Source organism: Stenella coeruleoalba (assembly GCF_951394435.1).
Source record: "Stenella coeruleoalba genome assembly, chromosome: 18".
Taxonomy (NCBI): Eukaryota; Metazoa; Chordata; class Mammalia; order Artiodactyla; family Delphinidae; genus Stenella; species Stenella coeruleoalba.
The window spans coordinates 51,293,117-51,316,661 of NC_137164.1; the positions used below are offsets into that span (position 1 = coordinate 51,293,117).

The window sequence follows — 23,545 nt, forward strand, 5'->3', positions numbered from 1 at the left end:
ATACCATTACTGCCCCTCTGAAGACACAGGAAAAGTAATTTACTTCCTCATACACACAAACAATGAATTAAGCCCTCATAAGAGGAGGCATTTAGTGAATGCTTTTTGGTGATGAATGACAGGCTTAAATTAGAACCTCATTTGATTTCTTTTCCCCATCCCCTCTATCAAGGTCTCTCACCAGTCCTGTGGCTCTCTAAGATTCTCTTTATGGGCTGGCTAGTTCCTCAACTATCAGAGATAGTTTCAACTTCAGGAGAATCAGGTGGGTAAAGTTACAAAGGGGAGAGTTCTGCCTATTTGTTGCACCTAAAAGAGTAATGAAGACTTCAGCTAACTATTATATTTTGCATTCTCAACACTGGCTTCATAATTGTTCAAAACTCACTTAGCCCTGGAAACATTAGAAAAAAAGTCCAGGATTGGTTCAAGATGGTGGAGTAGAAGGACATGCTCTCACTCCCTTTTGCGAGAACACTGGAATCACAACTAACTGCTGAACAATCATTGACAGGAAGACACTTGAACTCACCAAAAAAGATACCCCACATCCAAAGACAAAGGAGAAGCCACAATGAGATGGTAGGAGGGGCGCAATCACAATAAAATCATATCCCATAACTGCTGGGTGGGTGACTCACAAACTGGAGAACAATTATACCACAGAAGCCCATCCACTGGAGTGAAGCTTCTGAGCCTCATGTCAGGCTTCTGAACCTGGGGGTCCAGCAACGGGAAGAGGAATTCCTAGAGAATCAGACTTTGAAGGCTAGTGGGATTTGATTGCAGGACTTTGACAGGACTGGGGGAGGCAGAGACTCTACTCTTGGAGGGCATACACAAAGTAGTGTGTGCATCAGGACCCAGGGGAAGGAGCAGTGACCCCATAGGAGACTGAACCAGACCTACCTGCTAGTGTTGGAGGGTCTGCTGCAGAGGTGGGGGGTGGCTGTGGCTCACCGTGGGCACAAGGACACTGACAGCAGAAGTTCCGGGAAGTACTCCTTGGTGTGAGACATCCCAGAGTCCGCCATTAGCCCTACCAAACAGCCCGGGTAGGCTCCAGTGTTGGGTCACCTCAGGCAAAACAACCAACAGGGAAGGGACTCAGCCCCACTCATCAGCAGACAAGCGGATTAAAGTTTTACTGAGCTCTGCCCACCAGAGCAAGAGCCAGCTCTACCCACCACCAGTCCTTCCCATCAGGAAACTTGCACAAGCCTCTTAGATAGCCTCATCCACCAGAGGGCAGCCAGCAGAAGCAAGAAGAACTACAACCCTGCAGCCTGTGGAACAAAAACCACATTCACAGAAAGATAGACAAGATGAAAAGGCAGAGGGCTATGTACCAGATGAAGGAACTAGATAAAACCCCAGAAAGACAACTAAATGAAGTGGAGATAGGCAACCTTCCAGAAAAAGAATTCAGAATAATGATAGTGAAGATGCTCCAGGACACTGGAAAAAGAATGGAGGCAACGATCGAGAAGATGCAAGAAATGTTCAACAAAAATCTAGAAGAATTAAAGAACAAACAAACAGAGATGAACAATACAACAACTGAAATGAAAAATACACTAGACGGAATCAATAGCAGAATAACTGAGGCAGAAGAACGGATAAGTGACCTGGAAGACAGAATGGTGGAATTCACTGCTTTGGAACAGAACAAAGAAAAAAGAATGGAAAGAAATGAAGACAGCCTAAGAGACCTCTGGGACAACATTAAATGCAGCAAGATTCCCATTATAGGGGTGCCAGAAGGAGAAGAAAGACAGAAAGGACCAGAGAAAATATTTGAAGAGATTATAGTTGAAAACTTCCCTAAGATGGGAAAGGAAATAGCCACCCAAGTCCAGGAAGCACAGAGAGTCCCATATAGGATAAACCCAAGGAGAAACAGGCCAGGACACATACTAATCAAACTGGCAAAAACTAAAGACAAAGAAAAATTATTGACAGCAGCAAGGGAAAAAAGACAAATAACATACAAGGGAACTCCCATAAGGTTAACAGCTGATTTCTTAGCAGAAACTCTACAAGCCAAAAGGGAGTGGCATGATATACTAAAAGTGATGAAAGGGAAGAAACTACAACCAAGATTACTCTACCCAGCAAGGATTTCATTCAGATTTGATGGAGAAATCAAAAGCTTTACAGACAAGCAAAAGCTAAGAGAATTCAGCCCACCAAACTAGCTGTACAACAAATGTGAAAGGAACTTCTCTAAGTGGGAAACACAAGAGAAGAAAAGGACCTACAAAAACAAACCCAAAACAATTAAGAAAATGGTAATAGGTATCGATAATTACCTTAAATGTGAATGGATTAAATGCCCCAACCAAAAGACACAGGCTTGCTGAATGGATACAAAAACAAGACCCATATATATGTTGTCTACAAGAGACCCACTTCAGACCTAGGGACACATACAGACTGAAAGTGAGGGGATGGAAAAAGATATTCCAAGCAAATGGAAATCAGAAGAAAGCTGGAGTAGCAATACTCATATCAGATAAAATAGACTTTAAAATAAAGAATGTTACAAGAGACAAGGAAGGACACTACATAATGATCAAGGGATCAATCCAAGAAGAAGATATAACAATCATAAATATATGCACACCCAACATAGGAGCACCTCAATACATAAGGCAAATGCTAACAGCTATAAAAGAAGAAATCGACAGTAACACAATAATAGTGGGGGACTTTAACAACTCACTTACACCAATGGACAAATCGTCCAAACAGAAAATTAATAAGGATACACAAACTTGAAATGACATAATAGACCAGATAGATTTAATTGATATTTATAGGACATTCCATCCCAAAACAGCAGATTACACTTTCTTCTCAAGTGCACATGGAACATGCTCCAGGATAGATCACATCTTGGATCACAAATCAAGCCTCAGTAAATTTAAGAAAATTGAAATCATATCAGGCATCTTTTCTGACCACAACGCTATGAGATTAGAAACGAATTACAGGGAAAAAAACGTAAAAAACACAGACACATGGAGGCTAAACAATATGTTACTAAATAACCAAGAGATCACTCAAGAAATCAAAGAGGAAATCAAAAAATACCTAGAGACAAATGACAGTGAAAACATGACAATCCAAAACCTATGGGATGTGGCAAAAGCAGTTCTAAGAGGGAAGTTTATAGCTATACAAGCCTACCTCAAGAAACAAGAAAAATCTCAAACAATCTAACCTTACACCTATAGGAACTAGCGGAAGAAGAACAAACAAAACCCGAAGTTAGCAGAAGGAAAGAAATCATAAAGATCAGAGCAGAAATAAATGAAATAGAAACAAAGAAAACAATAGCACAGATCAATAAAACTAAAAGCTGGTTCTTTGAGAAGATAAACAAAATTGATAAACCATTAGCTAGACTCATCAAGAAAAAGAGGGAGAGGACTCAAATCAATAAAATTAGAAATGAAAAAGGAGAAGTTACAACAGATACTGCAGAAATACAAAGCATCCTAAGAGACTACTACAAGCAACTCTATGCCAATAAAATGGACAACCTGGAAGAAATGGACAAATCCTCAGAAAGGTATAACCTTCCAAGACTGAACCAGGAAGAAATACAAAATATGAACAGACTAATCACAAGGAATGAAATTGAAACTGCGATTAAAAATCTTCCAACAAAAAAAAGTCCAGGACCAGATGGCTTCACAGGTGAATTCTATCAAACATTTAGAGAAGAGCTAACACTCATTCTTCTCAAACTCTTCCAAAAATTTACAGAGGAAGGAACACTCCCAAACTCATTCTATGAGGCCACCATCACCCTGATACCAAAATCAGATAAAGATATTACAAAGAGAGAAAATTACAGACCAATATCACTGATGAATATAGATGCAAAAATCCTCAACAAAATACTAGCAAACAGAATCCAGCAACACATTAAAAGGATCATACACCATGATCAGGTGGGATTTATCCCAGGGATGCAAGGATTCTTCAATATACACAAATCAATCAATGTGATACACCATATTAACAAATTGAAGAATAAAAACCAAATGATCATCTCAATAGATGCAGAAAAAGCTTTTGACAAAATTCAACACCAATTTATTACAAAAACCCTCCAGAAAGTGGCCATAGAGGGAACCTACCTGAACATAATAAAGGCCATACACGACAAAACCACAGCAAACACCATTCTCAATGGTGAAAAACTGAAAGCATTTCCTCTAAGATCCGGGACAAGACAAGGATGTCCACTCTCACCACTATTATTCAACATAGCTTTGGAAGTTCTAGCCATGGCAATCAGAGAAGAAAAAGAAATAAAAGGAATACAAATTGGAAAAGAAGAAGTAAAACTGTCACTGTTTGCAGATGACATGATACTATACACAGAGAATCCTAAAGATGCCACCAGAAAACTACTAAAACTAATCAATAAATTTGGTAAAGTAGCAGGATACAAAATTAATGCACAGAAATCTCTTGTATTCCTATACACTAATGATGAAAAATCTGAAAGAGAAATTAAGAAAACACTCCCTTTTACCATTGCAACAAAAAGAAGAAAATACCTAAGAATAAACCTACTGAGGGAGACAAAAGACCTGTATGCAGAAAACTATAAGACACTGATGAAAGAAATTAAAGATGATACCAACAGATGGAGAGATATACCATGTTCTTGGATTGGAAGAATCAATATTGTGAAGATGACTATAGTATCCAAAGCAACCTACAGATTCAATGCAATCCTTATCAAATTACCAATGCATTTTTTACGGAACTAGAACAAAAGATCTTAAAATTTGTATGGAGACACAAAAGACCCCAAATAGCCAAAGCAGGTTTGAGGGGAAAAAACTGAGCTGGAGGAATCAGACTCCCCAACTTCAGGTTATACTACAATGCTACAGTAATCAAGACAATACGGTACTGGCACAAAAACAGAAGTACAGATCAATGGAACAAGATAGAAAGGCCAGAAGTAAACCCAGGCACCTATGGTCAACTAATCTATGACAAAGGAGGCAAGGATTTACAATGGAGAAAAGACAGTCTCTTCAATAAGTGGTGCTGGGAAAACTGGACAGCTACATGTAAAAGAATGAAATTAGAACACTCCCTAACACCATATACAAAAATAAACTCAAAATGGATTCGAGACCTAAATGTAAGACCGGACACTATAAAACCCTTAGAGGAAATCATAGGAAGAACACTCTCACATAAATCACAGCAACATCTTTTTTGATCCACCTCCTAGAGCAATGGAAATAAAAACAAAAGTAAACAAATGGGACCTAATGAAACTTAAAAGCTTTTGCACAGCAAAGGAAACCATAAACAAGACAAAAAGACAACCCTCAAAATGGGAGAAAGTATTTGCAAATGAATCAATGGACAAAGGATTAATCTCCAAAATATATAAACAGCTGATGCAGCTCAATATTAAAGAAACAAACAACCCAATCCAAAAATGGGCAGAAGACCTAAATAGACATTTCTCCAAAGAAGACATACAGATGGCCAAGAGGCACATGAAAAGCTGCTCAACATTACTAATTATTTGAGAAATGCAAATCAAAACTACAATGAGGTATCACCTCACACCGGTTAGAATGGGCATCATCAGAAATCTACAAACAACAAATGCTGGAGAGGGTGTGGAGAAAGGGAACCCTCTTGCACTGTTGGTGGGAATGTAAATTGATACAGCCACTATGGAGAACAGTACGGATGTTCCTTAAAAAACTAAAAATAGAATTACCATATGACCCAGCAATCCCACTACTGGGTATTTACCCAGAGAACACCATAATTCAAAAGGACACATGCACCCCAATGTTCACTGCAGCACTATTTACAATAGCCAAGTCATGGAAGCAATCTAAATGCCCATCGACAGACGAATGGATAAAGAAGATGTGGTACATATATACAATGGAATATTACTCAGCCATAAAAAGGAATGAAACTGGGTCCTTTGTAGAGACGTGGAGGGATCTAGAGACTGTCATACAGAATGAAGTAAGTCAGAAAGAGAAAAACAAATATCGTATATTAATGCATATATGTGGAACCTAGAAAAATGGTACAGATGAACCGGTTTGCAGGGCAGAAATTGAGACACAGATGTAGAGAACAAATGTATAGACACCAAGGGGGGAAAGTGGCAGGGCGTGGTGGTGGGGGTGTGATGAATTGGGTGATTGGGATTGACATATATACACTGATGTGTATAAAATGGATGACTAATAAGAACCTGCTGTATAAAAAAATAAGATACAATCCAAAACTTCAAAGAAAAAAAGAAAAAAAGTCCATTTCACTCATTCTAGGTATTCCTTTATTCTGAATGTTTAGTACTCCTATATTTGATTTACACTATGTTGTTATTTTGTACTTTACATTCAAGTTTTGCCGCTGCATTTTAAAATTTATTTATGTCCCAGCTTATTGCCTAATTCTACCTAATATCTTCACTGGGCATCCAAAATGGGCTTATTAAATATCCCAGATAATTGTGAGGTCTCAGGGTAGCTCTGGGTATTGAATTTAACACGTGACCTTTAAAAGAACAAAGAAAAACTGTATTTTATGTAGCTCTCTTTTACATACATCTCTTATACCACTCTTTTTTTTTCCCATACCACTCTTATAAGCCCAGAGTAAAGTTTTCATACACATCTTCATGCTCTAAGAAACATTTATTACCAAAAATTTAAATGCAATTCAATAACTATAAAAGAGACCCTATAGAACTTACTGATGGTTCAGGAAGAAGAAAAGTTACAGGGGACATGGCTGATAGATAAATACTGTGACTTCCCAGCTGTATTTCCTTTTCATGTCCTCTTCTCTTCTTAGACAAAATGCTAATAATGTTGGCTACCGAAAACCAAAGAAATTACACACTTCCCCTAAACTTGTAACAAACTCAGTGCAATTATGTCCGTAGTTTCTTTTTTCTCTAAAAGCACTAAGTTCCCTTCTTTGTCTCATCGTGGCCTTTTCTGAGCCTAAATGGCATTTATTTTACACATGGGTATGACTTAGTATTCACACTAAGCTGCAGATACTTCTCTGCTACTTAACCTCACTGAAGATCAGTATGTGGTAGCACATCTTTAAAATATCATATGGAGCATTAATGATTTCAGGAGGCAGGATTTAGTAATTCAGCACAGTAACAGTATTTTAAGAGAATGCACATAGGCTGAATGGGTGGTTGTGGACCTGGATACCACAAAACCATCTCTATTCAGCACAAGACTCCACTGTGGATAAACCTGAAGTCAAGCTAAAGGCTAGTCCCTTTGGCCAGCAAAGCTCTACAGCACTTGATTATTACCTCTAGTGCTGATAGCATGGATCTCATCTCCTTTCCTAGACTGGAAAATCCTAGAGGTTTGCCCTTTTCACCTATGCTTTCTTTATCTTGTTGTATGGATGGAAGAATAATTGAAAAAAATGAACCTGCCTCATAAGCCAAACATTCTCTTTCATGGAGTAGTCTAAAGCAGCTACTCACAGCTCTCTTGGAAGCAGTCATTAAATATTTAACTATTTACAATATTAAAAAAATCAGAGAATGGTAGTGCTAGAAAAGATATGGTCTAAACCTTTCATTTTATAGGTAGGGAAATGGACAGGTGTTTGTCTTTATGCATACAGGGTAGTCACTAACATAAGCTTAAAAAACAAAATTAAGCCAAACCACAATGAGAGGAATAGAAATACATCCTTTAAATTGATGTCACTCTTCCACAAGAAGATGCAAATTCATATAGAGGCACTACAGAGTCTCCAATTATAGTCACAAATGGAACCACCTGATATTTCTTGGCAGCTAATAACACTTAAGGAGAAAAAGTTTTCCTATTTCTTATAAATGCTCATCCAGGGATTTCTGTCCTTTCCCCCCAAATCATCTAATGATGACTCAAAATAATATGGTGACTTATACTTTTGAAGGTACTTAAAATACTACAGAATTTTAAAAACAACCACAACTTACCTCCTTCAACTTTTCCACATCATCTTTCACTTTTTCGTAGATTTCACTAGCTGTTCTAAGTTTTTTCTTCCACTCTGCTACAGTTTCTGGGTCAATTTTACTTGGATTATCTGCAACTGGATGTTTGTCTTCATTTTGGTTGCCCTGCATCAAGGTTAAAGGATCCAGAATAGTCTTGATCTGTGACTCCAAGCTGAGATTTTTACTCTTAAGGTCTTCTACCTCTTTCTGTAGACAATCTATTTCATCCTGAAAAAGCATTGCATAGCCATCAGGTAGACAGAGACACTAAACACATACATATGCTAGAGTGAGGCCAATGTGCTTTTAAATTTTATACTCAAAATTCTGTAGATACATAGATTCCTTATGCATCAGAAAAGCTTTGCAGACAGAAAGTCACATATAGTTGAAACTCTCAAAATGAATTTTGACTCTGATAAAAATAGGCATTCCCGGGCTTCCCTGGTGGCGCAGTGGTTGAGAATCTGCCTGCTAATGCAGGGGACACAGGTTCGAGCCCTGGTCTGGGAGGATCCCACATGCCGCGGAGCAACTAGGCCCGTGAGCCACAACTACTGAGCCTGCGCGTCTGGAGCCTGTGCTCTGCAACAAGAGAGGCCGCGATAGTGAGAGGCCCGCGCACCGCAATGGAGTGGCCCCCGCTTGCCACAACTAGAGAAAGCCCTCACACAGAAATGAAGATCCAACACAGCAAAAATAAATAAAACTCCTACCCCCAACATCTTCTTTAAAAAAAAAAAAAGGCATTTCCATTGCTTTTATTTTAATTCAATGATAGTTTGTGATTTAAAAAAATTAAAATGTCGAATCTTTCATTCTATTTTAGATATCCATAAAACACGAAAAGGCACATGAATTCAACAAGGAAGTAGATTCCTCAGAAGAAAATTCTGAGGCATGTTTAATTGCTTTACTGAGGGGAATTTAAAAATACAGTTTTGATCAAGATTTATAGTTTTGTTTGATGTCTATATTTTTGCTTCTATATTTGAAGTAGGAGTAAAACCACATACCATGTCCTTTCATTTTCCACTTCAGAATAGTACCTGTAGTTAATTTTTAACTCTTCTACATTCTGGATCTTTAATTACTGCTAAGACTATTCCAAGTATTAGTTTTCCCCATGTGGAACTGCTTGCTACCTTAAATCCAGTAACTAAACATTTGGGGTTAGAACTCTTTTCTGTGATACAATTTATTCATCTATAATGGATATTTCATCTTAAACTAAGATTGTCAGAAATTTTGTTGTTAGAAAATAAACGTCAATATGCCAGTGATCTTCTAAAGGATTAATTTGATTAGCATCTAAGTGTGATAAATATTAAGTAAATAAGAATACGTTTCAGAGCTAACACAGATAGTGCTATTTACTATTTTAAATTACAATACATTTCAAGTTAAATAGCATTATAAAATGAGAAAATCACTTTACTTGTTTGAATTAATATATTAATGAATAAACAAATATAAACAGGAAAACATATGAATGAACATTTATTCATTTATTTATGTCCCACTTTATTTCAAAAAATTTTTAAAGCAGCTGAAGCAGTTTCCATTTACATAGTATAACTTAAAGATATTTTGTGTCAAAGGAAGAGAGCAATAATATCCCTCATTTAGTCGATATAAAATGACAACTGGGCCTAATGTTTATTCAAAAGTATATGTATTCCATTAACATGAAGCTAATTTAGAAAAAATTCCATCACCATGTCAAATCACCTTCACAGGAAGAAAACCACTGCATAATCTCACGTATATGTGGAATCTAAAAGAGTCAAATACATAGAAGCAGAGTTAAACAGTGGTTACCAAGCGTGCAAGGTGGGGGAAATGGAGAGGTGGGAGAAATAGGGAGCTGGTTCAAGGTGTGCTAAGTTGCAGTTATACAGGATAGAGATAGTCTAGAGATCTACTGTATAACATGATGACTATAGTTAATAATACTGTACTGTATACTGGAAATCTGCGAAGAGAGTAGATTTCAGGTACTCTCACCCCACACACAAAGTAATTATGTGAGGAGACAGCTATGTTAATTAGCTTGATTGATGTAATCACTTCACCATGTATATGTATATCAAAACATGTTATATACCTTAAATATACACAATTTTTATTTAAAAAAAAAACCCACTGTTTTACATGGGGAAAAAAAAAAGAATTAGGAAACAGCATATCTCACACCAAAATCTCTTTGCTGGTAGCTGACATAAGTATATTTTCTTTACCAGAACTGATCAGACTTATAATTAGCAGTGAATTTATAGGTAGAAACAAAAACAGAATGACGGTTATAGTCCCTGTTTGCCAGACCATTCACAATGCCTTGTGGGGGCTGGAAGACTGACTTTTACAAGGGAGTTTCCTTTATCTCCCACCTCTTGAGGGAATAACTTACAAAACAATGTTTCTGTTGAGGACAAATTTAAAATTAAAAGAAAGAAAAAACCGAAATGTTTCCATCTGTTCCCTTCCACTATTTGAAATAGGAAAGGGAAAAAGAAAAAATTTATCAAATAAGATATTTTTAAACTGGCATTTAAAATAAGATTTCATTAGATGCTTACTCTAAGAAGTCCAGGGACTGATAGCTCAGTTTTACCTTGAATTCAATGCTGTCATCATTTAACATTTTAATTATTATTTACCTCATATTCTTTGTGGAGTAATTCAAGTCTAGTTTTTCGAAGGTGCTTCCTGACTGTATGGCTCAGTATAGGTTCACTTTCACTTGTTCCTCCTATAGGGAAAAAAAAAGCTAACTTTTCATTCTGATTTGGGTAGAATGACAATTAAAATGAACTCTTTTCTTATTGTTCTATATAGTTCTCTAGCTTAATTTCTACCCTTTTCCTTATAACCACGTGGGCTGCCTAGGCCTCTTCTGTACTTTAATCCTGAGAAAAGATAAATAACACCGTAAGAAATACCTTCAGTAAAATATCATGTTGTGTTTACTTACCTATGTATCTTATTATATTAAACTCAATGAAGGCAAAGGCTATATTTTATTAATGATCACATTTGGACGACTGCAAATTTTGAGTACCAGACAACTGTTAATGATAAAATCAATGATTATATTTACAGCTAACCAATAAGTTGTATAAATATTATCAATATTATCTGTACATGATATAATTATCAAATACATATTATTATCTGTATATATCACATATGATACATATATTATGATATATATTATTATAACCAATGTATTCATTCAAACATATGTGGTTACACAACTGAAAAGATTAATGTGTCTTTTCACTGATTCTAACAACCCAGTTGCGATCGATTATAAATCACAGCACTAATTGTATGCCCATAATAACTCACACAAACACACTCAAAATGTTTTCTTCCTGAGAGCTCTTCACTTATGCTGTGGTTACCTTCTTTGTACTTCTCAGCATCATGATAGCAAAGGCATATACAGATATTCTTTTCAGGATGTTCTATCCAAATGGCAGGATGGATGAACCATTTTACTTGAGAGAATTTATGAAATATCACTTACATATGAATGAATAAAGGAGGGAGAAGGGATGTGAAAAGAAGCTGGGGAAAAAACATTCGCATTATTTTAATCAACAAAACTCATATTCCGCAAGGAAAGACCTGACTCCTGGTAAAGGTCAGTGCAGGTAGAAAAGTAGAGGCTAAGGTTAACACTCCAGTTTCCAGCACAGCAGAGAAATATTCCTCTATCAGACTCCATCCAGGTACTCAAGAAAGAAACCTTGGAGCCAGCTCCGACTCCCCTTTCAGATCACTTAGTTCCAAAGTTCCACTGGTTGTTCTTTTGTTCCAGCATATATACCTTCCTTTCCATTATAAAAATTTTAGTTAAGTCCATTTTGCCTAACTTGGGACTATGACAATGACTTCTTAAGTTTTCTGAAAGGTTTTTTTCTATGATTCATGCTATCATGAATTCACTTTCAATTTTTCCTAAAGCAAAACCAAATAAAAATCATTTAATTTTAACAATCTAAGAGAAATAACACTAAAAAAGCTCTTTAAATGCTTTATTTTTCAAGAATCTTCTAGTTCAAGTTTTATCCCCCTCTTACCTACACTACTGTAGCACTGAATGTTCTTTTTTATTCCCTTAATCCAGAATCACACTCTCCTTCACCTGGGCAAGCGCGTCCAACCTGACCTACTCACGCCCTGTTTCTCCCCTGGAGCCCAGCCTGCACACATCCCCTGAGTGATACTCCTTACACACATTTTGGGTTGTGCCATCCCCTTGCTCAGACCATCATGCCCACCTCGCCCTTCTCACCCACACAGCAGTTCCCAGATTTAGTCTGTCACTCAAGATGCTCTGCTCTAATACACTACCAAATGTAAAATAGCTAGCGGGAAGCAGCCACACAGTGCAGGGAGATCAGCTCCGTGATTTCCCTCCCTTCCACCTAGAGGGGTGGGATAGGGAGGGTGGGAGGGAGGGAGATGCAAGAGGGAAGAGATATGGGGACATATGTATATGTATAGCTGATTCACTTTGTTATAAAGCAGAAACTGACACGCCATTGTAAAGCAATTATACACCAATAAAGATGTTAAAAAAATAAAAATAGAGTCTCATTTTACATTTTCAGTCTTACTTCAACAGTCAGACCCAAACTAGACTATTGATCATTTCCAAAAACATGCCTTACTTTACTACTTCTAAACTGTAGTGCATGCTATTCCCCCTGCATGAAATGCCCTCCCTCATCTTTACCATTTGAAAACTTATCCATCCTTAAATCTCCATCTTAAAGGCCACCTGTGTCATGGATCCCTTCTCAATGTTCCTAGCTGAACTTCCCTGTTTAAACTCTGTGGACCTTTCTGTTTGTTTGTTTTTGACTGTTAGCATCTGCTGCTTTAAACCATTAATATTTTGGTCCACATGCACAGCCTCTACCAGAACGGAAGTTCCAGGAGGCTCTGAGACTTCTCATGGTGCTTTGTGCTCCTCAATTGCTCCACTTACAGATTATGCCAAATGACCAATCCATCCAGTAGGATATTGGCAAAATAACATCACTGAAAATTGTCTATTTCAGTCTTCCTCCAAATAGACACTATTTAAGATTGTTTCAAATCTATTTCTATATGTTTATAAAATAGACCCTTACCAATAATCTCTTTGCAAGGATTTTCAGGAGTGATGGGGACTCTGCAGGCTGGACATTGGCTATTATTCTTCAACCACAAATCGATACAAATTGAACAAAATACATGGTTGTTGACGCATATAACAGGCTGGCGTACCTTTGAAAAAAGAAACATTACTTTTAGTACAGGGCAACAGTCGTAATGAGAATCTCAATAGTTTTAGCTTAGAGCAAATCTCTTCTCTAGAGTACAGAAGTAGGTGCTTTAAGAGGAAGTATAATATCTAGGATTCATAAAAACGCTGCTTGTGCTACCACATTGTTTCTTACACATGTATAATACAGATACTAGCTTAGATATCTGGTCATAGAGACTGAAACTTTGAACACATCATGAAATGGTTTTATTTTGTTCCAAACCACACTTATTGCCAAAAATAAAATGCATTTTGTTCCACTGAGGCTGGGGCAATTTTCCTTCAACTATTCTATTTTTGGATCACGAAATGTCAGAATTAGAAGGTTCTTTAAAGATTATTTAGTCCAATCACCCATATGACATTCAAGACTTGAAATCCTTCCCTCAAGTCATTCTACTATATTACAGAGCAATAGCAATCAACAATTTAGCACTGATTCTTACTAGAAAGTCCCCGAAACCAGAGGCATGAAAGCTACAACAATCCTAAAAGACATGACATATGCTCTTGTGGTTTACAATCTAAATAGCAAACAATGCTGACAGAAATACTTAAATACACCAAATATACAAATCTTTGACTCAGTGTAATCAAATAACAATACTTTACATTTATATTGTCTTATATTTTACAATAGGCTTTCCATGCATTCCCTCTCTCTCAATAACACTGTGAGATAAACAGTAAATATACTTTACTAATAAGGAAACCAAGGTGTGAAGATATTAGGTGGCCTGCTCAGGGTTAACGATGTAGGTGTTCTGACTGTGTAGCTGTTTTATCAGAGGGAAAATAGAAGAGAAGCTGTTTTAGTTTTCTACTTATTTGTTTACATATTTATTGTAAATTTATATTTATCTCCCCTTTTAGACTGGAAACTCTGTAAGAGCAAGAACTTCTTTCGTCTCATTCATTTCTGAATCCCTGGTACCTAGAAAATAGGTTAGTACACAGTAGGTACGCAATAAAGTCTTGTTGAATGAAGTAATTGCTATTAGGACAGTACTTAAAATTCAATTTATTGGGGAACTTGTCAGAGGGAATAGGCAATTCTTTCACATTTTGTTGTAAAGAAGAGAGCATAAAAATATGGCCAGCGTAAGAAATGATAACAGGAATGACACAGTAAAAAGGGGATATTAATTAATGATGGAGGAAGAGGGGGAGGGATTAAGAGCCATAGATAGCAAAGTCCCTAAGAAGTCAAGAGGGGAATGATATCCAAAGCACAAGGGGGCAGATTTTGGCTTATATGGAGTGAGGATCTGTCTTCCATTTTAACAAAAGGGAAAACCGAGGGTACAAGAACAAATACAAAGTGGATGGAAGATCTGTTGATGGAAAGATGAGGGAACTCATGTTCCAACTGCTTATTGTTTGTGATTAAATATGAGGTGAGGTTACTAGCTGCAAGTGAGAAGAAGGAGGGAATATCGACTTGAGAAAATAGGAGAATAAAGCAGTTGTTTTGAAAGGTAAGAAAGTAAATTTATTAGGCTTATGTACAGAGCTGGATTGCCAAACACTGTTGAGTATGTGAGTGGAAGCAAACTGATAGAGTCAACCAATGGATCTTGAAAAGCCTGAAGTAATACTGGAAGAGTAGGTATGATGAGAAGAAGAACAGATGCTCATAGTCAAAGCACAGGAGGCGGTACAGCTGCTTTCCCTAATGTTTTGTCCTGGGACACCTTACCTGACAAAGTTCTATTTTCTCTCTCAATCTCATGTATCACATAGTGTTAACATGTTTTCTATGGTAACAGTTCCTGAGAATCCTCTGTAACTGGACCTTAGTAAGTGGCAGAGCTTAGGCTTCTAGAGACAAACCTGGGGCTGACTTCAGCTCTGCTACTTATTGAACTGTTTGACCTTGGGTTAACCCTTTAGTTACAGTGGCATCTGTTTCCTCTTCTGAAAACTATGGTTTAACCTAGTAAACTTTTCATTCAGATGTTGCTTAAGATGTAATAATATAAAGATGTAAGCACAGAGACTTCCACATAGCAATCCCTGGGGAGGGGAGGGGAAAGCAGAAAAGGACTATATCCACGTGCCCAGGAGCCAACTCCATGTAGGCATCTTAAAGCTGCCCCAACCATAACATGTCCAAAGCCAAACCTGGCCTCCACACACTCACTCCCCATCCTGCGCTTCTTGTCTAAGTTACTGGCACCACCACCTCACCACTCAGGCTAGAATACTGAGAGCTGTCTCTGACTCACCGTTTTTATTTATCTTCACCATCCAATCAATCATCAAATGCTGGTATCATATATCAGTCTAGGAAGCCAGAGATTTTAAGATATACCCATATTTTATTTACCACTAAGAAAAAAGGAAGAATGAAAAATGCTGCCAATTACAACTGCAAGATGCTACCGCTTGTAAAATACAACCAGATTTCAGAGATGTTATAACGTGGGAAAGAAAGTATATCCCAGAATAGTCAAAATGTGGCAAACCTACCTCTAAATGTTCTTTTACTTATCATCTATCACTTCGTTTCCATCTTCACCTCAATGACTTCAGGTTCTCATTCTCTTAGCCCAATCTATTGCAATGACCTCCTCCCGAGCTTCCTTGCTTCCACATGTTCACTGCTGTCCACCTTTCATACTGATGCCAGAGCTAGCCATCTAAAATATGGAGCAGCAGCTTTCACTGCTCTCCTGCAAAACAACGTTTTTTTCCCTGCTCATAGTTTTAAGTACAGCTTCCAAAGAACAATGTAATCTGGTTCTTAAATAGCCATATCTTTGATCTGCTATTTCAATACTTGACAAAACCTATACTTCAACCACACAGATATACCCAATGTTCATCAAAAGGAATAAGAATAGAGTCTCCTTGTTTACTGGGCTCTCATTTTTTAGCTTAATATGTTCCACTGGCCTCCCAACTTCCCCAATCAAAATAAAATCCTTCCCATCTTTTAAGATGGAAATCAAAGGTTACCTCTTCTGTAAGGCCTTCACTAATCGTTTTTAGAATTAACTGGATCTTTGTCTGATTCTTATAAGGGCACTTCTTATACATTGATTTAATGTTCACTGGCCTTGGAAAATTGTTTACACCCTGCCTTCCCTATTAGATTTCAGGCTCCCTGGGGGCAGGGGCACTGTCCTGTTCATCTTTATGTCCACCTACAACACTTATACAATGTATACTCTAAGATTAATAGAAGTGAATTTTGAGGTATTAAAACAAAAGGCTGAGATAATGCTGCTAAAAGCATCTCAAGAAGCAAAAGGTCAATGGCCACTGCCAAATTCTGAAAAAGTGAAAGTTTAACCTTTCCATTTAATCTGCCAGAATGATACAGAAGAACAACCACAGGCAGACTACTTGGCTCTGTCTGCTAACAGCCACTGGCAATGTTACCCAAAGGAGAATCATTTTCACTGTTCAATACCTGGTATTATCATTGTCATTGTGTTGGATTTTGAAACAGTTGACTAATTCATTTCTTTGGACCATGTACTTATCAGATGATGATTTCTAGACAATGGTTTAAATTTACTTAGGAGAACAGAAACCTATAAAGGAGAAAGAACTACTAAAACAAATTACTTGTTATTTATTTGACCATAACCTACAGAAGCAAAATACAAAGAATCTAGCCCTCCTTCAATTCCTGTCCACCCATTTCCTCTGCCCAGATCCTGCTATATACAACACCAAAACACATACACAAATAATTTTCTTTAATAAGAACTTCTCAAGATACAGAAATAGTCATAATTTGCCTATATTATTAGACTTTATATCCAATTTACTCTCAAATGAGATCTGTGGCAATAACACAGTAAGCACTCTTACAAAATAAAAATGCAAGAAGATAATGGCAAAGCTAAGTGGCACGTACAATTCCAAACTCATGTGGAGTAAGCATGCTGAGGTGATATCCTAGGGTAATGCCCCACGAGGCTGGTGAGGAGAGGAAGAGAAGACAAAGCAAGGGATGAAAAGTGGGCTCTCCTCTCTGCAATGGGCCCAAGGAAGCAGTCCTAAGTATAAAAAACATTAACCCTATAATATATAATTCTACTATGTAGTTTCTTTTATCTGAAGATGTTTCAGTTTTAAGAGACTTTACCACAAAAACCCCTTTCATAAAAAGCAAACGTACCTGGGAGGAGTCATGCCTAAAGGTGTTGTCCATTAATATCCATTCTAGACTTACCTAATAGGAGTTATATATTGGTTTAGGGCAGGGTCTGTCAACTTCGACACTACTGACATTTTGGAACAAAAAGTTTTTGTTGTGGGAGGCTGTCCTGTATATTGTAGGATGTTTAGCTAGCAGCATCCCTGGCCTCTATCCACTAGATATGAGTAGCACCCCCAAAGACAATCAGAAATAGACATTGCTAAATGTCTCTGTGGAACGAAATGTACTCCCATCCCATTGAGAACCACTGGGCTGGGATACTCACATGAATTTCCCTAGCAACCTAATGGGGTTGATAGTATCAAATTCATTTTCAGCTGTAGAAACTGAGACTCAAGGAAATAATGATACAGGTTCTAAGTGGCAGAGTCAGCATTCAACCACCATTACACATGCAAACTGAATGATCTTTCAACTAAGAAATAGTTCTTTCTTCCTTAGAGCAGGTTTAGTAAATAATAATCTGGGAGTAAGAAATAGAAGACACATGTCTGAAAGGATCAAGACACCAGGATCAGTAGGGACTGCAGAAAAGAGGTACTGTACTGATGGAGGTGGCTGGAGGGAAAAGGCAGTAGATAAACTTTACCAACTGGCCTGGCAATTTCACTTACAATCAACTTCTCTGCTCTTGTCACCTTTACTAGAGACTAGAGCTAATCCTTCTTCTCTGAAGAATATCCTTCTGGCACCTATGTCAAAATTTTATGGGTTTCACTAGTGGAGACCTAGAAAGACTGAAAAACAAAGCTGAGGTAGAAATGATTGTAGTAGGGGCCCGCCTACTCAACCTTAGAAATTTGGAAACTTTTAAAAATAAAATTCCTGGATTGCTCTTGCTATGTTTCAAGAAATATTTGGCTCTGGGCCAGAGTTTAGGACCTAGAACTTTAAAACTGTGTGATCCCGAGAACTAAGTTATTATACTTAATGCCTATCGGTCTAAGTCCCCACTTCTGTCTACATAAAAAGAGAGATAATACATTTCCCCTCTCCCATCTTTATCCCTACCTAGAACGCCTTAAGGATAAACTGGAATCTTATTTGTGAAGTAAATATGTCAGCTATTATATGCCAACCTTGAAAATTATTAGGATATATCAACACTTTTTTGAGTTAATTTTTATTATACTCCATGTTAAGACACAACGTTGTTATACTTTTCTGAAAGTGTCTGCATTCTTCAAGCTTATTTTAATCTAGAAAAGAGAAAATGCAAAATTTATATACTCCACATGACTTTTTTTCAAAGCAAATTACCTGTGACAATTATGTACAAGGCTGGTTCTTAAATCTACTCTTGGGAACTGAGAGACAATCAGGACTCAAACATGGGCTCAGTGTACTGAGGTGGGTGGCTTGCTGGCCGATCAACAGCCCCTAATGAACACTGATTAATGAATTTAGTCAACCTAGAGTTAGGATGCTAAGTTGCTAAGGCTTTGTCTCTAGCTCTATCTTTGCAACATTTTAAATCAACTACATGTGTGGAAAGCAAAGCAAGAAGTCCTCCCTGAAAGAAGGGTTCTTTTCCACAGTGTTCCTAGTGGGAAAGAGTCCATGCTATTACTGGACATTTCAAGAGACGGACACTCCACATTCTAAGAGAGCTGATTTCATTTCTGATTATTTCAGCCAGAAAGCTTGCATTATATTACGTACAAATCTTAATATCGTGGAGCTACCCAAAGCTTGATTCCCTTCCAAATGAAAATACTTTATTTAATGATTTGCTATCATGTTCATTCACTCCAACACTATTCCATTCCATCTATATTCCAACCTCAATTTCAATTCCTTTCCAAATGATTTCAAATACTCTAGTTTATTTATATTTATCTTAAAGCATGGTGCCCCAAACTGGATTCATACTCAAGTGAGGAATAATTGGATATGATATATTAATGTTAAACAGCATTAGAAGCCTAGTTGCTTGGCACTTCTCTTGAGAACCTCCTCTGTCCTTTGATAAAACTAACTATGGGCCACATTTGGCTGTCACTCATGGCAAAACGCTGACTCGGTCAATAAAAGTATTACCTGCAACAGTTTCATTTCATAGCTTGAATCTTAATTGAAAAGATAAAAGCCTGGAATTATCTAGAGATAAACTGGTCTGTAGCATTCTGGCGGCAGGACCAAATGTCACTGAACAGATATCCTGGGCTAGATCATTTCTGTACTTTGGCCTGCTGGCCTATTAGCCCAAGGCATGGAAAAAAATCAAAGAGGAATAGGCAAGAAAATGTTATATACAAATTGTCCCACAGGATGTACCCAACTTATTCAGGCCACATAGAGCTCTTACTTACAACATTGGCAAGGTTGCTAAACATTATTGGGCAGAGAGAATCCACCTTTAAGACTGAGGTAGAGTCAGAGGTAGGAAATGCAAAATGTTTAAACTTTTCAATTTTAAGCACATTTGTATTCAAAAGACAGAGTATTAGCCACTTACATACTTGGACTATCTCCACTACTGCTCCCTCCCCCCCCCACCCCCGCATTCTTCCCCACCTCCACCCCCATTCCAATCAGCATCTACCTTATCTCTTCAGATTTAAGGTCTATACCACCCCTATCTTCTTTAAGTAATATGCAAGGTTTTTTTTTTTACAGTAAACCTCTAAGAATAATGGCCCCTAATTCTGCAGAAAAATCAAAAATGAAGACTGCTAATTCTATATGGTACAAATGGTGAGGGCAGCAAAAGAATGATTATACAGAAGAGGGCTACTCAGGAAGGACCTTAAGGCAGATCTCAGAGGTGGCCGGAGATGCTGTGTGTCAGGGAGATGGAAGTAACATCAGGAACGCGCTGCTACTCCAGGCCATATCATCTCCAGTACCCCACAAATACAGCTGTGTGTGGGAGGGTGAGAAGCACAAGCAGATCAGAATTGCTTTAACTATACAAAAGGCAACAGGGATAGGGAACCAGCTAAAACCTCTGGATGTACTGTGGCAATTTCCTGGACAAACAGGTCCCACTCTGTTGGGAATGTAAATCTTCACTGAGTGAGTGTACTGGTCTCATGAAGCAACTGGGAAGAACATTTACTGGGAAAGGCTGGCTTCCTCATTTTGAGGGTCTGCCTCAGTGTCCATAGTAAAGGTTAACGTTTATTAAGTGCCAAACTTCATGCTAAGCACTGCATATGAATTACTTCATTTAATCCTCCCCAAAAGACAAGGATGAATGTTAATACTATTATCATTCCCATTGTACAGATAAGGAAACTGCTCTGAGGGAGGTTAAGTAATGTGTATAAGGTCGTATAACTATTAAGTGGAAGACCTAGATTAGAACTTAGTCTGAACACAGTACTCAGGGCCCTCAACCACTATGCCTTTCTGCCTCCACAGTAGACATAAACAAATGCCTATTTACAAATCATTAACCTTTAATTAATTAATCACATTTAATTCTAGAATACAGTTAACCAGTACATGGCAGAAAAAAGACACCAAAAGTGTCTGCTGTTATGCATGCGTTCAAGTGAGTTTTTAGGAAGTAACTTACTGAAGACACAAATGGTAACAGGTTCAAACGCTGGAGACTCTAAGCCTTAGTTTTCTTATTTGAAAAATGGGGAAATCAGCCCTATGTATCTCACAGCACTGGTGAGAGCGGTAAATGAAATAATTAAATGTATACAAAAGCATTCTGTAATCTGCAAAGCACTATATTCTATTAGCTATCAGTTTTGTTAAACACAGGAAGCATAGGTAGGCAAAATCAACCAGGCAAAACACATTTTCAACACAACTGCAAGAGACAGTCTATGAACTAAAGGAAACTAGATATAATGTGTACAACTACAACAAAGTGAAAATTATTTCCGAAGGTTATTTTATCAGCCCTTTACCAGGCTACTGTTGGGAGTAAATTCACTCAGAACTTAACCTGTGGGAACTTCAAGTCAGGAGCCAAATGTAGACTGTAGCAAATTGAAACATCTTCCCCTCCTCTCAGCTATGTATGCAGACAGTGGTAGCAAGTGCCAGCTCAAATAACCACCCTCCACAGGCCATCCTTGATCTCGCCAGTCAGAATGGATCAAGCCATCTCTATATCCTCTCACAGCACATCTGCTATTTCCTTGGCATTTCATTCTGATGGATATCATGAGTTATCAGTTTCTTCCAAGCCTGACTTCCTACTACTTCTTGAACTCAGGAAATTTACATAGACTTAAAGCAGATGATCAAATGATCATATTGGCTGACACTCAAATGTTTGCTCTATTAAGTTTGCATTTCTCAATCCTAAACCTGTGGCTACAGTTTCAGTGGGGGGGAGGGGCGGTAAACACACACACACACACACACACACACACACACACACGCACAAACACACCACAAACGTAAAAACAATTCAGGGTGAGGAAAAAAAATCTCCCTTCTAGACCTACGTAGTAAAACAAAATGTTCTTCTTAAACAGAACGGGAGGCACAAACGGAAATGAAAGAGACAAATGCATTAGAACCTTCAAAACTCCGTTTCTAATTCTGAACTACTTTCTCCACCTAGTTTCACAAACACCTTAGGCACCTCTTGCATCACAAAAAGACGGTATTCTACCTCGTGACTGATCCGTTCTTGGAATTAACAACCGTATCTCTCATTCTAAACGTCATTCAGGGACACGTACTATTTATTTTTCTAATTCTGAACCCAGAGCAAAGGCCACTCCCAACGCCGGGCTAAGTAAAGGAAATGATCTTGGAAATGGAAAAGACTCTCCAACCAGCACTGGAGGCCCAAGAACAAAACACTCTAGTTTGTGCAGAGGACGAAGGAACCTTAGCGAGGCTCCCAGGAAACGTGTTTTCAGGCTTTGATGGGGATGCACAGGGGCGTAAATTGCTGGGATTCGTTTCTGACCAGGCCTCCTTCGACGCCGGAGTCGCCCGGGTGAGGCCGCCCTCCCTCCACACCCCAGACCGATGTCATCTTCCTCCGAAAGGCACAGAGATGACCACACGAATCGCGGCGCGCTCCCTCCGTCGCCCAGGACGTGGCCACCCCAGCCTAAGGAGAACGCGGGTCGGCGTCCTCAACCAGCCAGGTGCCTCGCGCCGCGTCCCCGCCACACACAGAGACCGGCCTCGGCTCTGGCGGGCCACTGCACACCCGACCCCGATTCGTAGCCGTGCCCGGAATCACCCATTACCTTCCCCAAGCAGATGTGGCACGTGATGGGCAGAGTGAGCGACAATGTAACGTTCTGCACGGTCTGAGCCATGGCAGCGTTCAGAATCCCGCCAACACGGAAGTCCCGCCGACCGCGGCTCCTAACAGCGACTGAGGCCGCGCGAGGCCGGCTACGGTGGCCCAGCAGGGCCACGCCGCGCCGGTCGAGGCAACGAAAATGCGCTTTCCCAGCGCGCGGCTGCTAGAGCTGTTCTCTTCCTTCTTTCCTTGCTTTTCAGTTTGAAAAATACTCTCCCCGGTTCGGGAGCTACAGGATTCCTGAGAATGGGAAGGAAGGAGGTTTGCTACGGGCATCGAGGATCTTGAAAGTTTAAATGAAAGAGTAATGGTGGAGGGAGGAGAGGAAGATGCAGAAAGGCGATTTAAAATCCCAGGATCTTTCCTGGAGGGTGGGGAGGAGGGAAGAGTTTTCCACCTAAAGAGTAAACCCGACACAGAAAACACAGCGCAGTCAAAACGGGAAGAGGAAAGACAAATAAAAATTTGATGTGTTATCTGTACATTTTAACTTTTCCAAGCAACTTTCTACCGCGCTCAGGTCTTTTTACATTCTTAAATGATGTAATGTCACTTTAAAACGACAGTGATTGTCTCCTTGTTTGTTTCAGAGACGTTTTGCTTACATTAATAGCAGCTTTCCGTGAAGACACGCTTTCACTGTTGGTCCTGCTGTGATTTCTATCCGAAAGACTTTAGGATCTGAGCCGTGGACTCTGATTTACACCCACGTGTGAGAAAGCTGCAAAGAGCGTGAACCATCCACACTCCCCGACAGCACTCGCA

The 23,545-nt window shown here is 38.7% G+C and overlaps 1 protein-coding gene across 1 annotated transcript in view; it reads right to left on the reverse strand.

Moving 5' to 3' along the window:
• OBI1 (ORC ubiquitin ligase 1) overlaps positions 1-22,846 on the reverse strand; it is a 46,037-nt gene extending 23,191 nt beyond the window's left edge. The window contains exons 1-4 of the mRNA XM_079903030.1: positions 22,722-22,846; positions 13,192-13,327; positions 10,705-10,796; positions 8,024-8,272 (exon numbers count right to left, since the gene is read on the reverse strand). Of these exons, the coding sequence (XP_079759156.1) occupies positions 8,024-8,272; positions 10,705-10,796; positions 13,192-13,327; positions 22,722-22,793 (549 nt within the window). The 5' untranslated portion in view covers positions 22,794-22,846. The remainder of the gene's footprint in view (positions 1-8,023; positions 8,273-10,704; positions 10,797-13,191; positions 13,328-22,721) is intronic.
• Positions 22,847-23,545: the final 699 nt, after the last annotated feature.